This window comes from Uranotaenia lowii, chromosome 1 (genome assembly GCF_029784155.1).
Source record: "Uranotaenia lowii strain MFRU-FL chromosome 1, ASM2978415v1, whole genome shotgun sequence".
NCBI classification, from domain to species: Eukaryota; Metazoa; Arthropoda; class Insecta; order Diptera; family Culicidae; genus Uranotaenia; species Uranotaenia lowii.
Genome location: NC_073691.1, coordinates 93384933 through 93397566, shown reverse-complemented (window position 1 = coordinate 93397566; position 12634 = coordinate 93384933). Strand labels below are relative to the sequence as shown.

Here is a 12634-nt window from a genome sequence, read left to right as displayed (position 1 = left end):
AGATTTTTATTTCAGTGGGCTAAGATCCAGTCAGCCAAATTTTCCATATTGGAACATCAAATGGATCCGACTAGCAATTTCAGCAGCTATCGATCGACACTCAAGGCTGCCATGTGGCGATCCGAGGGAGCAACTGACGAGCGGCAGCGAATTGTCATTCCATTCTTCAGCTTACTAGTCAAGGATTTGTACTTCCTCAATGAGGGTTGCACCAACAAGTGAGTTCCTTTTTTTGTACTTAACGTCTCAAACTAAACCTTTTTTTTATTTTTTTCTCAGATTACCAAATGGCCATATAAATTTTGAAAAGTTCTGGCAACTAGCCAAGCAGGTTAACGAATTCATCGGCTGGAAGCAAGTGACATGCCCTTACGAGAAGAACAGTAAGATCATCATGTTCCTACAGACCAACAGTATTTTGAACGAAAACACCTTGGCTATGGCCTCGTTCGATTGTGAACCACCGGAAAATAGCAGCGAAAAAGATCGCTACAAATCGCTGAAACACGAACACCTAAACAACTAAACAGAATTATCTGTTGATAGCAATGCATACATACTTCGTACTTCTCAATTAATCTGATTCTGAACCACTTACAAAACACCGAAGAAACAACATACAAACACACGATTGAATCCTTCGGTAGAAAAAAATGTTCTTTTTTCGCACAATTTTTTAACGATACTTTAGACAGATTTTCTGGAATTTACTTACAATACACACAACTACCTACTCAACCATAGAAACAAACAAAATAAGGGGAATTTTCTCCAAAATGACATTGCATTTAGAAAAACAAAAGATTTTTTAGATATTTTATAAACATATAAGACGGAATCCTTTATAAGAGTTCATAAGTAAAAACACAACCCAAATTTTTTTCAAACAAAGCTATTGAGAAGAAAACATAAACCAATAATCGCATGCAACGGTACGAAACAAATGGAAATGATCATATTGAATTTGTCGGTAGACAAACTAGCGTATTGCATCAGTAATTGAAAATAGGTATTGTACGCGATTAGTCGTACGTGTGTTTGGAATTCAATAGGTTAAGTTGTGCTTACAGCGTATAACTATTGTTTGGGTAAATCGTTCATTATTGTTTTTTTTTCGTTCACCCAGTGAAGGTATAGAAAGGTTTATTCTAGGATCGAACCTCTTTTGTTGTGCATATTTATGAAATGTGCTTAATAAGGCTTATCAAACTTTATTTTCAGCAACAAAAGTAGCGGCAAGTCATTGTGATTAGATTATTTCCTCGGTGTACCCTCTTTAGCGTGTCGTAGTTGATAGAAGTTTAAGTATTTATTATAACTTTGTTGAACTTTTGTTAGTTTTTGTGTAAGAATTTTATTTAGTTTTGTTATTTTGTGTTTGTAATTGAGCATAATTAGGAAGACCTGTATACTTACTGTTCCCGGTGAATGTCAAAGAAAACTGTAGCTTTAATCTGAGTTGCGCAAAGTATTTACCTGCTCCTTCTATCGAGCAAACTGTAAAGAACCACTTCGAATAGTTTTTGTGTATTAACCTAGAGACTTGATGCGTCGTTAATGATGTATTTAAAAAAAGATATTATTTCCTGATTGAAAGCTAAAGTTTTGTTCTCCTTAAAAATGAAAATAAAAGATATAGGCATGCGTATTATTTACGAGCATCAAGACGGTAAGCCTGAATTACAAAACATTACAATTTGAGCGCGAGTGATATAAGGAAATCTCCCTAGAAGGACGGGGAAGGTAATTTAGAAATCTTGGTAAAATATCATAAAGAAATAACCTGTAGTTGCCTTTCGGCGAGCATATTTTTACACTTTAACCTGCAGCTCTCACTCACAATTTCTAGCGGTGAAAACTCGAAAACAACTCTACTGAAAAGAACACATACTCTACACAAATACAAATGAATAAGCAAGTATCATGGAAATAAAAAGTATTAAAAACAAGTACATTACAAACATCCCCAAAACTATATCGTTTTACTTACATGTACCTTCGAAATAGATAATCAATTGTCGTTCTTAAAAAGCTGCCTTGCTCAACCAAACCTTACTTACTTAACTCAATAGTCCCGCTTCGATTCTCCGGCGCATAGGGCCGTGGTAAAAGACCTCCACTGTTTACGATCCGGAGCCAGCGTCTTCACTTGATCCCTTGCAGTCAAGATTTTCGTCAACAGTTCAGATTTCGGCGGCTAGCCTTTGCCGCCTTCCTTTGATGTCCTTATAGATTCCATTCAAGCGCCTTTCTGCAAATTTCGTTCTTGTTTCTTCGCAGCGTGTGCCCAACCTATTTCCACTTACGTTCCCGATTCTCGATTTTTAGCGCCCTTTGATGACACCGGCTATGTAGTTCCTCATTTGAGATCCAGTTCAGCGCAGGCAGCGATTCACAAATACTTGCACCAAGTTTCACCCCCGCACAACAATACGGATTTGACATTTGAGTTGAAGATTAGAATTTTCGTTCCGGCGACTCGCAAACGCAAATCGGGCCTTTCTGATCCGGGTTTCGATGTCTTTCTTGGTACCATCATCAGGCGTTAACCAAGATACTGGAAGCACTCCACTTTCTCACTTTCTGTTGCCCAGCAACCATGTAGTTGGTAGGGTTTTCTGTGTTGGTTTCTCTTAGTATTGGCCGTAGAAAGCACAACTACTGGGTTTGATAGTCTTGATAGTTTAACAAAGAATGAAAGAATATTATTGTGCTCTTGTTTTTATAGGACTTAACTGCCGTTCTAAGCAAGAATGTCCCATGTGAATTTTGGGTCATTTTCACTTTTTTGCTGGAAACGGTCTCTTTTAGTGTTAGCTTTCGAATAAAAACACAAACAAGTATACTTTGTTCTGAACTTATACGAAATTTTCATCAAGGTGGTTGTCTCTATGTTGATAGTTCTACGCAAGAATGTCACACTAGAGAAAATTCTATGAAAAAATGAAAATTTTATCAAAAAAATGTCTTAAGATGAGTTCAAACTGTTGAATTTAATGTTATTCACTGAAAAGAACACTAAAATAGAGGGCAGAGGAGGAGCGAGAAGCCCTGAGTGTTTTTTTCAGAGATATTTTCACTACCCACTTTTCGGTAGGCACTACTTACAGGATCCATACTCAACTATACATTTTTATAAACAAAGAGGAACGTATTTCTCAAATTACGGTTTAGCATGAGTTTTTGGGAAAAATAAACTACGCAAGCTTCTAAAATGATAGAAAAATTGTAGCCGTGTGACAGTTTTTCGGAGAACTAGCATCGGCACGGGTTCTGATTCTACGCAAAAGTGTCACACGGAGCATTTTTGGCTCTAATTTGCTGTTTTTTTTTTGTAGGAAATGTAATTTTTTGGCAGAAAACATTGTAAAATGATTAACTTGAACTGTTCACTACAAAAAAACTGTCGGTGACTTTTTAGTTTTAGAGAAAAATTGGAAATATAACTGATATTTCAATCGCGTTTTTCTCGTTTGCACTTTTTTCCACATGGGACAATCTTGCTCTATCAGGTTTTATCAGCTTAATCGAGTATGCTAATATAACTTCTTTTCAGCTAAATTTTTAAGTAGTTAAACGAACTTTAAAGTTGACAAAAAGTTCGCATAAATCGTCAAACAACTTCTAACCAGCTTCAAAATCCACTTTATAAGCAGCATAAAAAATCGAAAAAATTACTCTTCCGCTCCTTCAATTGCCTTCTCAAGTCTGCTATTTTGATTCATATTAATCCACTATATTTGTTACTTACTCACATTACATTTTAAAAAACATGTTCTTACCAAGTCTTGAACCCGCGCTCACCGCTTGAAAGTTGAGATCCACACTTATTGCCCTATATGAACATCATGAGTAGGCAACGATTTTACTCGATGTGATGATTTTCTTTAAAACGACTTTCAGGTTCATTATTTCTACTTAATTCCCACTTTCAAGCTGTTAAAAAGTTCTTCCGGGACTTAATGTGTACTTCATATAGCTGTTTCCCAAGTAACGATGTGTGTTTATTTATGCAAACACGTGTTGAAGTTCGAAAAAAGCAGATTTTAGCCTTTAAATCTACTTCAAAGTTTCTATAATACGAAGTTGCTTTTGAACGCCCGTTGGAACTAATTAAAAACTTTCAAGTTTACAAAATAGTACAACAGAGCCTTTTTACGAACTATTGAGCTGTACAAAAAGACTTGCAACCCTTTGATAGCTACTTGATTTTGAAAAAAATAAGAAGTACGTAACAAGTAGATTGTTTTTCTTCATACAAACTTTAAAGTTCCCAAAAAGTAGAAACAGAAACCAAAACAGTACTTTGAAGCTTTTTTTGAGTATTGGCTGAACTTGATAAAGAATGAAGTTCCATGGACCTCGAAAAAGCATTTTAAACAGCAAAAAAGTTCCACAGAACTTTTGTACAGCTATATATGAACTTATTAGTTCGTTCCTTAAGTGATATTCGAACTTTTGGTTGCTTGGGTGATTGCTTTGATTAATATTAATTATTTGAACTGCTTCTTCCGACAATTTCCATTGAGTTGATTCTTCCGACATTGATTTTGAGTCCTGCTGCCTTGGTGCCTTCGGTGAGGTCGTCGAGTTTGCTCTACATGTCTTGTTGACTTTGGGCGAGCAAAACAATATCGTCTGACAGATCAAGGTCGTTTAGCTGCTCCATAGTCAAACGATTCCACGACAATCCTCGGTTCGGTCTACAGTCACTGCCACTTTTCCTCCAATTCGATCTCAATGAACTCAATTTGAGGTGTATTAAAAAATTTCATAATTTTCTTTTTAAACTTTTTTTTTAAATATTCTTTAATAAACTTCAATCAGCGAATCATGCGAGTAAAAATGTTGATAAAAGATTATTTTCGTATTTTATATACCAGAAAGTTTTAAAAAAAATTACCTATGAGTCCATTAAGGAATCTCTCGTTATAAATGACATTTCATAAATGAAAATAATACATTTGTTGTTGAACAGAAGAAAAATTTTAACAATTATCTATTTTTCCTGTACTACTTCATATCAGTGCACAGTAATCTCATCAAAACTTTTATAATTCTCATTTTGCAAATATTCGTTCAAAAATAAATAATTGAGATTTGTTTTTGTTTGTGAAATAAAATAATAAAAATCCGAAACAAATGAAATTAAATTTTATTCGTATGTTGAAAACAGTAACAAATTGGCAACACAGAGGGTATGAATAAAATAAAAATTGTTTTTTATTCTTCAAAGGGCACAATTTTTTAAACGATTATTTTCTAGAAATAATTTAAATAAAATATGAATAGAAGGATCGAGGTTGAAAAATTTGTGCATTTTTTTTAACTGTAAAATGTTCCAAAGACATTGAAAGGTTTTGATTAAATGATCAACTTTTTATATGACTGTGAGTTATTTTGACATCTGGAAAAAGTTACATGAGTTTTCTCTTTAATTTTTTACAGTTCTACGGAAATACAGGCGTTTGACCAAATTTCAATGGAATTATTATCTCGCAAAGTGAAAGACGTCTGTTAGGGTTGAACGTTAACAGTGGAATGAAAAGTTTTGTTGTACTATGGTAACTATAACTAAACATCAATATTGCTATGATCGCGGATTATTTCGCCAACTGTTAGAAATACCCCTGGGTTTCTCGGCGCTGATCTGGTGAGTTCCAAGAGCTCCCCAAGTTAACTCAGACAGAGACATGTTTGTAAACAATTTCATGCGGTAAAAAACTAGTGGGATTCCATGCGGTTGAATTAGGCTGAGATTTCTAGTTTATGTGAGTTTTAAGATCGTGTTAAGGAATTTGGAAATCGGTTACCCTGGATGGAAATTCATTAACGCATCAAATTATTCCATTTGGTAATTATGAACTGTGTAATAATGACACGAAGAACATTTAAGCTTAATATCATCAAACTTAGGTTACACTTATAGTGCACAGCACTAATTCCATTTCTGATCGGAGAGTAGCTAGTATCGTTGTTCCGTGGACAAAAACGGCAGATAGCAATTAAACAAATATAGGAAGGTGAAGTTGTAAGTAGACATTCTATCCATTCTAGAATTCGAGCTAACAAACATCTAATATCATTAGAGATAGCTGATGCTAACAGGCACATCCAAGTTGGATCGGAAGTTATCAGAAGGGAAGATTAAAATGTAAGCGATCATCATATTCAAATGTAACATCTCTCTAGAAAATACAAAATCTCTTCTTGCAGCTTTGAAGCGTGCAAAGTACCTACCGCTATCTGGAATAATTTCTCCCACCGAATCCGAAACCAACAATCTTCAAAGATTTTATTACGATGTCGTCTGCTGCTGCCACGAACACCACAAATGCCACTAACGCCACAAAATCCAACTGTATTCTGTGTGATCAACCTGACACTGATCAAATGGTTGGATGTGACCTTTGCGAGAATTGGGCACATTACCAATGCGCTGAAGTCTCGGAATCTATTGCAGATCCTGATCGCACCTGGAAGTGCCCCAATTGTAGGCCGATGGAAGTAGTTACAAGGCCGCAATCAGTAGTTTCTGAAACGCGCACACGTTCTTCACGTAAATCACAGCGCGTTGAGCATGAGCTAAACATGCTGAAGGAGCAACATGAATTAATGATGAAAGCATTGGAAGAAGAAGGATTAGCGCAGAAGAAGAAAGCTGAAGAGGAGGAAGCTGCCCGAAAAAAGCAAACTAAAATAGAAGATCAATTGCGGAAAAAAAGGTACGAAATGGAAGAAGCATTTATTCGGAATAAATATGTCGCGTTGAGTAAAGCAGATGAAGCTGGTAGCGTAAGCAGCAATAGGAGTAGTCGGGAAAAAGTTTCTCAATGGCTAGCAAGTGGAGCCACTGGAGGCACCAAACAAAAGGCACCTACCGCGTGGGAGTTTCCGCCGCAGCCACTTTTTAGCGAATCCCAACCTTTTGCCACGACCATTTTGTCTGTAGAAGAACGCGACGAACCGCATTTAGTTTCGAACGCTAATGATTCCCACAGCACCGTGATACCGACATCATCTTCTACCCCTCATTCTAGTTTGGCATGCCCGCCTTCGGACCCAGTGGGCTCTCAAATCATTGCTCATCCAACAGAAAACTTTATGCATACGAATGCTGTTCCGACCATTATAACGACAGCACAGTCACTCGGAGTCGAACTCCCTCCTGCCATTCGCTGGTCTTCGAATGAAATTTCACCAAAAACTATGCTTCGAATGATCAACACCGATCGTCAAAATCAGTTCATTTATGACCGCCCAGCTACGACAACAATTAGTCGCAGCACACCTAGACCTCTCCCACCACGTTTGGCTGCATTGAAAGCGGGTGCAAACATTATGACATCAGCGTATGGGGGTTGCATTCCTTCTACTACTACGATAAACACACAGGCTGGCACGGGAGCAATTCCCAAGGCATACGAGTACGTGTATTCAACCACCAGATGTGCACCGGCAACTGATGTTGCTGAACAAAGAATCACGTTCCAAGTTCCCTTAGTGACGTCAACAAACAGCTTACCGCAAAACGAGCTAAACTTTGAAAATCAATATGGATTAGCCAGGCAAACAATCGTCAACTCCTCGGATCAGTTCTTGAATAATCTTGCTCCATCCGATGGGTACACTAACGCAGTGGTACGGTCTCAAGAGTCGCTGCCATCTATCATTCCAGACATTTCGTCTCTTGCAGCACCTCTGAACCAAATGACGTTGAATCCACGCAATCCAGAACCGCACCCAGTTAACTACTTAGTTGACCGAAACCCAAGTTATGGCAACACTATTCACGACGACGCTGCACTTCCGCCATCGGTACCAATACCAACACCTCCTGCAATAAGGAATCCCTTACAACCATCTTTGGATCAATTTGTCGCACCTTCACCAGCACAGCTGGCTGCCCGACAAGTTATAAACCGTGACCTACCCCACTTTGCAGGAGACCCGGAAGAATGGCCTCTATTCTTCAGCACATTCCAGAATAGTACGAAATTCTGTGGATTCAACGATGCGGAAAATTTGTCCAGGTTACAACGCTCCTTGCGTGGCCAAGCCTTAGAAGCCGTCAAAAGTCGTCTCATGATACCCGAGTCAGTACCCCAAGTTCTCGATATTCTGAAGAGACATTTTGGCCGCCCAGAAATACTGTTACATTCTCTGATGAACAAACTCCGGAAAACAGCCTCTCCGAAAGAAGATAACTTACAGTCTATTATTGCTTTCGGACTGGAAGTTCGAAGTTGTGTGGATCACATGATCATGGCCAATCTCTCGGAGTATCTTTTCAACCCGATGCTACTACAAGAGCTTGTGAATAAGCTACCACCTCAAATGCAAATGCACTGGTCCCGATACAAGCGACAATTCCCATCAATTAATCTGGAAGTATTCAGTCAATTCACAACTGAGGAGGGAAATACTGCAGCTGACGTCGTCGTACTGGTAGCTGGGAAAAGGCCATCGAAGCAAACTTTGTACACACATACAGAGACAGAAAACGTTCCAAATACCAATCAGCTGCAAAAGGATGGTGCTAGAAAAACATGTAACTTTTGCGGAAACGCCAGCCACCAAATAGCCAATTGTGAATCATTTTTGAAGTTGGACAGTGATGGAAGATGGAGAGTAGTTAAAGCCAACAAATTATGCCGCATTTGTCTTGTTCCTCATAAGAAGTGGCCATGTCGTTCACCAAAAGAATGCGGCGTGGATGATTGCCGTAATCTTCACCATTCGTTACTACATTCAACAGCATATACTCCTGTAAATGCTAGCGTTGCCCATCATTACTCTGATTCCTCGTTTTCTCTATATCGCTATCTCCCCATTATACTTAAAGCAAATGGTAAATCAGCGGAAATCATTGCATTTCTTGACGACGGTTCGTCGTCTACGATGCTCGAGGCTCGAGTAGCAACCGAACTTGGAATTAGTGGCGAAAGAGAACCGCTGTGGCTTAGTTGGACAGGAAATGTAACACGGGAGGAAAAATTGTCGCAACGAATTTCAGTAACGGCTTGTGGCGTCGGGAAAACCGACTCCTTTAAATTGAATAATGTACGCACAGTCGATAATCTTTTTCTACCAAAGCAAACCCTTGACTATGCTTCCATGAAAACCAAGTACCCACATTTGAGAGGCCTACCTGTCAACGGATATTCCCATGCCACACCTAGCATGATCATCGGAATTGAACATACCACGCTGCTAACTTCACTGAAGGTTCGTGAAGGTCATCCCAATGATCCTGTTGCAACAAAAACCCGACTAGGCTGGTGCATTTTCGGCAAACAGCTTGCTGGAACCCAATCGATTGAAATGGTACATGTACATTCTGAAACTACGTCATGTGACCATGAACTACACAAATTGGTTGGACAATTACTGAAGTTCGAAGAATGTAACACCGTTGGACATGTTCCAGAAGATGACAAACGTGCCCTGGCTATCCTAGAAAAAGCCACACGTCGAGTAGAGGGGCGATTTGAAACCGGTTTGCTATTTAAATACCCAGATCAACGATTTCCAAATAGTTTTCCGATGGCAAATCGAAGATTGCTTTCACTTGAATCGCGACTTGCAAAGAATCCATTTCTGGACAGAAAGGTCCGAGAACAAATAAAGGAATATCTGCAAAAGGGCTATGCTCATAAAGCCACCGCGAAGGAACTACGAGAGACAGATCCTGAGAAAACGTGGTATCTTCCTTTGGGAGTTGTTCAGAACCCAAAGAAACCGGAAAAGGTCCGATTAATCTGGGATGCGGCGGCTCGTGTTAATGGAATATCGCTCAACGATACCTTGTTGAAAGGGCCAGATCTTTTAACCTCACTGACGACCATTCTCGTACGCTTTCGTCAAAGGAATATTGCCATCACAGGAGACATCAAAGAAATGTTCCATCAGATCCGGATCCGAGAATCTGATAAACACTACCAGCGCTTTCTCTTTCGTGACAACCCGCAAGAACCACCTCAAGTGTACATTATGGATGTAGCTACGTTTGGGGCGTCATGCTCTCCTTGTGTAGCTCAATTTGTTAAAAATAGAAACGCAACAGAACATGCTGCTGAATTTCCCGGTGCTGCAAAAGCTATTGTAGAGGACCATTATGTAGATGATTTCCTCAAGAGCGTAGATACCACAAAAGAAGCCGTAGAGCTGACGAAACAAGTCCAATTTGTTCACGCCAGGGGAGGATTTGAAATTCGAAACTTCGCCTCCAACTCTTCGGAAGTCTTGAATCGACTGGGGGAATCCAACGAATTGCTACAGAAAGATCTCAATTTTGAGCCAGGACTAAGCACGGAGGAAAAACCGGAACGGGTTCTGGGCATGGTCTGGAAGCCTCAAACCGATGTTTTTACGTTTAACACCACCATGCAAACGGAATTGATGCATCACCTGATGAGCAGAACACCCCCCACTAAGCGGCAGGTTCTAAAAATTATTATGTCGGTCTTCGACCCACTCGGGTTGATTGCTCATTATACGGTACATGGCCGAATTCTCATGCAAGAAATTTGGAAGTATGGCAGTGACTGGGATGAACAAATTCCTTCCGAATTGCAAGCAAGTTGGTTTCGTTGGAGTGACAAGTTAAAAGAGTTGGAAGAAATCATTATTCCACGATGTATGTTCAAAAATACGACCTCAGAATCTCTGAAAACCTTGCAACTCCATACCTTCGTAGATGCGAGTGAAGCGGCGTACTCCTGCGTTGTCTATGCCCGTATAGTGGACCGCGGTATCCCAAAATGCGCGATTGTTGCCGCTAAAACAAAAGTTGCTCCATTAAAGCCGCTTTCTATACCGCGACTAGAATTGCAAGCCGCTGTTGAGGGTAGTCGATTAACTCAAAAATTAGTAGAGGCCTTAACCCTTCCTGTCAATCAACGGTTTTTATGGTCGGACTCCACAACTGTACTGTCTTGGTTGAGGTCAGATAGCAGGCGATACCACCAATATGTATCCTGTAGAATAGGCGAGATTCTACGAGTCACCTCCATCAACGAATGGAGATACGTTCCATCTAAACTGAACGTGGCCGACGAAGCCACAAAATGGAATGCTGAACCCAACTTTAATCCTCAATCGCGCTGGTTTGTGGGACCAGATTTCTTATTGAAACCAGAAGGAGAGTGGCCATCTAAGTTTCACGTTACTACTATGCCAGAGGAAGAAATAAGAACCGTTTTACTGCATCATCATGCAGAATCACACCAATCAATATTTGATGAAGTTGATTATTCACGATTTTCTCAATTCAACAGATTGCTTCGAGCTATAGTCTACTTCCACAGGGCGATCGAAAGGTTCCGGAAAGTAAAACGTGAAGGACCCTTTGAAGCAGAAGAAATCGCGGCCGCTGAAAATTTCTTATGGAGGCAAGTTCAAATGGAATCTTACCCTGAAGAATATGCTACTGTGTTGTATAATCACAAAAACTCTACTAGTAAACACGTGGCAATAAAATGTACAAGCCCATTATATCAACTTGCACCGTTCATGGATGAAAATAACGTGCTGCGTATGAGAAGCAGAATCGAAGCCGCTCCTGTGACACCATATGAAACAAAGTATCCAGTATTGCTACCAAAAGAACATCGCGCGACGCACCTTCTCGTGCATCAATATCATCGGCGATATCTGCACGGAAATCAAGAAACCGTCGTCAATGAAATGCGCCAACGGTTTCAAATTCCACACTTGCGAGCCCTGGTGAAACGAATAGCAAAAGAGTGTCAAATGTGTAAGGTGAATAAAGCGGTTCCAAAGACTCCAATGATGTCACCCTTGCCAGCAGTTCGCCTAACCCCCTTTATCAAGCCCTTCACCCACACTGGGATAGACTATTTTGGACCTTTGATGGTGAAGCAGGGACGTAGCCTGGTCAAACGTTGGGTGGCCCTATTCACCTGTCTTACGATAAGAGCGGTGCATTTAGAAATCGTATCTACGCTTTCAACGCAGTCTTGTGTCTTGGCCATTCGAAGATTCGTTGCACGCAGAGGATCCCCAACCACTTTCTACACAGATAACGGCACGAACTTTTTGGGGGCCAGTAATCTCCTGATCAACCAAATTCGGAATGCTCACGAAGAGTGCGCCCTTATCTTCACCAACGCCCATACACGATGGTATTTCAACCCACCTGCGACACCTCATATGGGAGGACCATGGGAACGCATGGTCAGATCGGTTAAACAAGCGATGACTGCCATTGCAGATCATCCCCAACATCCAAGTGACGAAGTACTCGAGACGGTAGCGCTAGAAGCCGAAGCAATCGTAAATTCACGACCCCTTACATACGTACCTCTTGATTCAGCTGAATCCGAGGCCCTGACCCCGAACCATTTCCTGTTGTATGGCAGCACCGGGATTCGACAACCTGCGACAGCGTTAATGATCACCAATAGAACGCTGAGAGATAGTTGGAATTTGGCTCGTACTTTGGTTGACAAATTTTGGGTAAGATGGCCCGCATACTAAAAAACTGATTCTCAAACAGTCTCTACGATTCGTCTACTGCTGTGTAAATAGTGATTGTCACTGTAAACGTAGCTATTATATTGAACTTTACTTCGACAACGATAAGAATCTTTTATGAACATTAATATGAAAA

General features: G+C 40.0%; 2 protein-coding genes across 3 annotated transcripts in view; both read left to right on the top strand.

Moving 5' to 3' along the window:
* The window catches only part of LOC129741138 (ras-GEF domain-containing family member 1B-A-like), a 132238-nt gene extending 130266 nt beyond the window's left edge, over positions 1 to 1972 (top strand). For both annotated transcript variants that reach the window (XM_055732846.1, XM_055732854.1), the window contains exons 6-7: positions 16 to 218; positions 280 to 1972. In XM_055732846.1, coding sequence (XP_055588821.1) covers positions 16 to 218; positions 280 to 526 — 450 coding nt within the window. In that variant the 3' untranslated portion in view covers positions 527 to 1972. The remainder of the gene's footprint in view (positions 1 to 15; positions 219 to 279) is intronic.
* Positions 1973 to 8265: 6293 nt separating this feature from the next.
* LOC129737634 (uncharacterized) lies at positions 8266 to 12501 on the top strand. The gene has a single exon (XM_055728795.1). The coding sequence runs from the start codon at positions 8266 to 8268 to the stop codon at positions 12499 to 12501; it is 4236 nt and encodes a 1411-aa protein (XP_055584770.1).
* Positions 12502 to 12634: the final 133 nt, after the last annotated feature.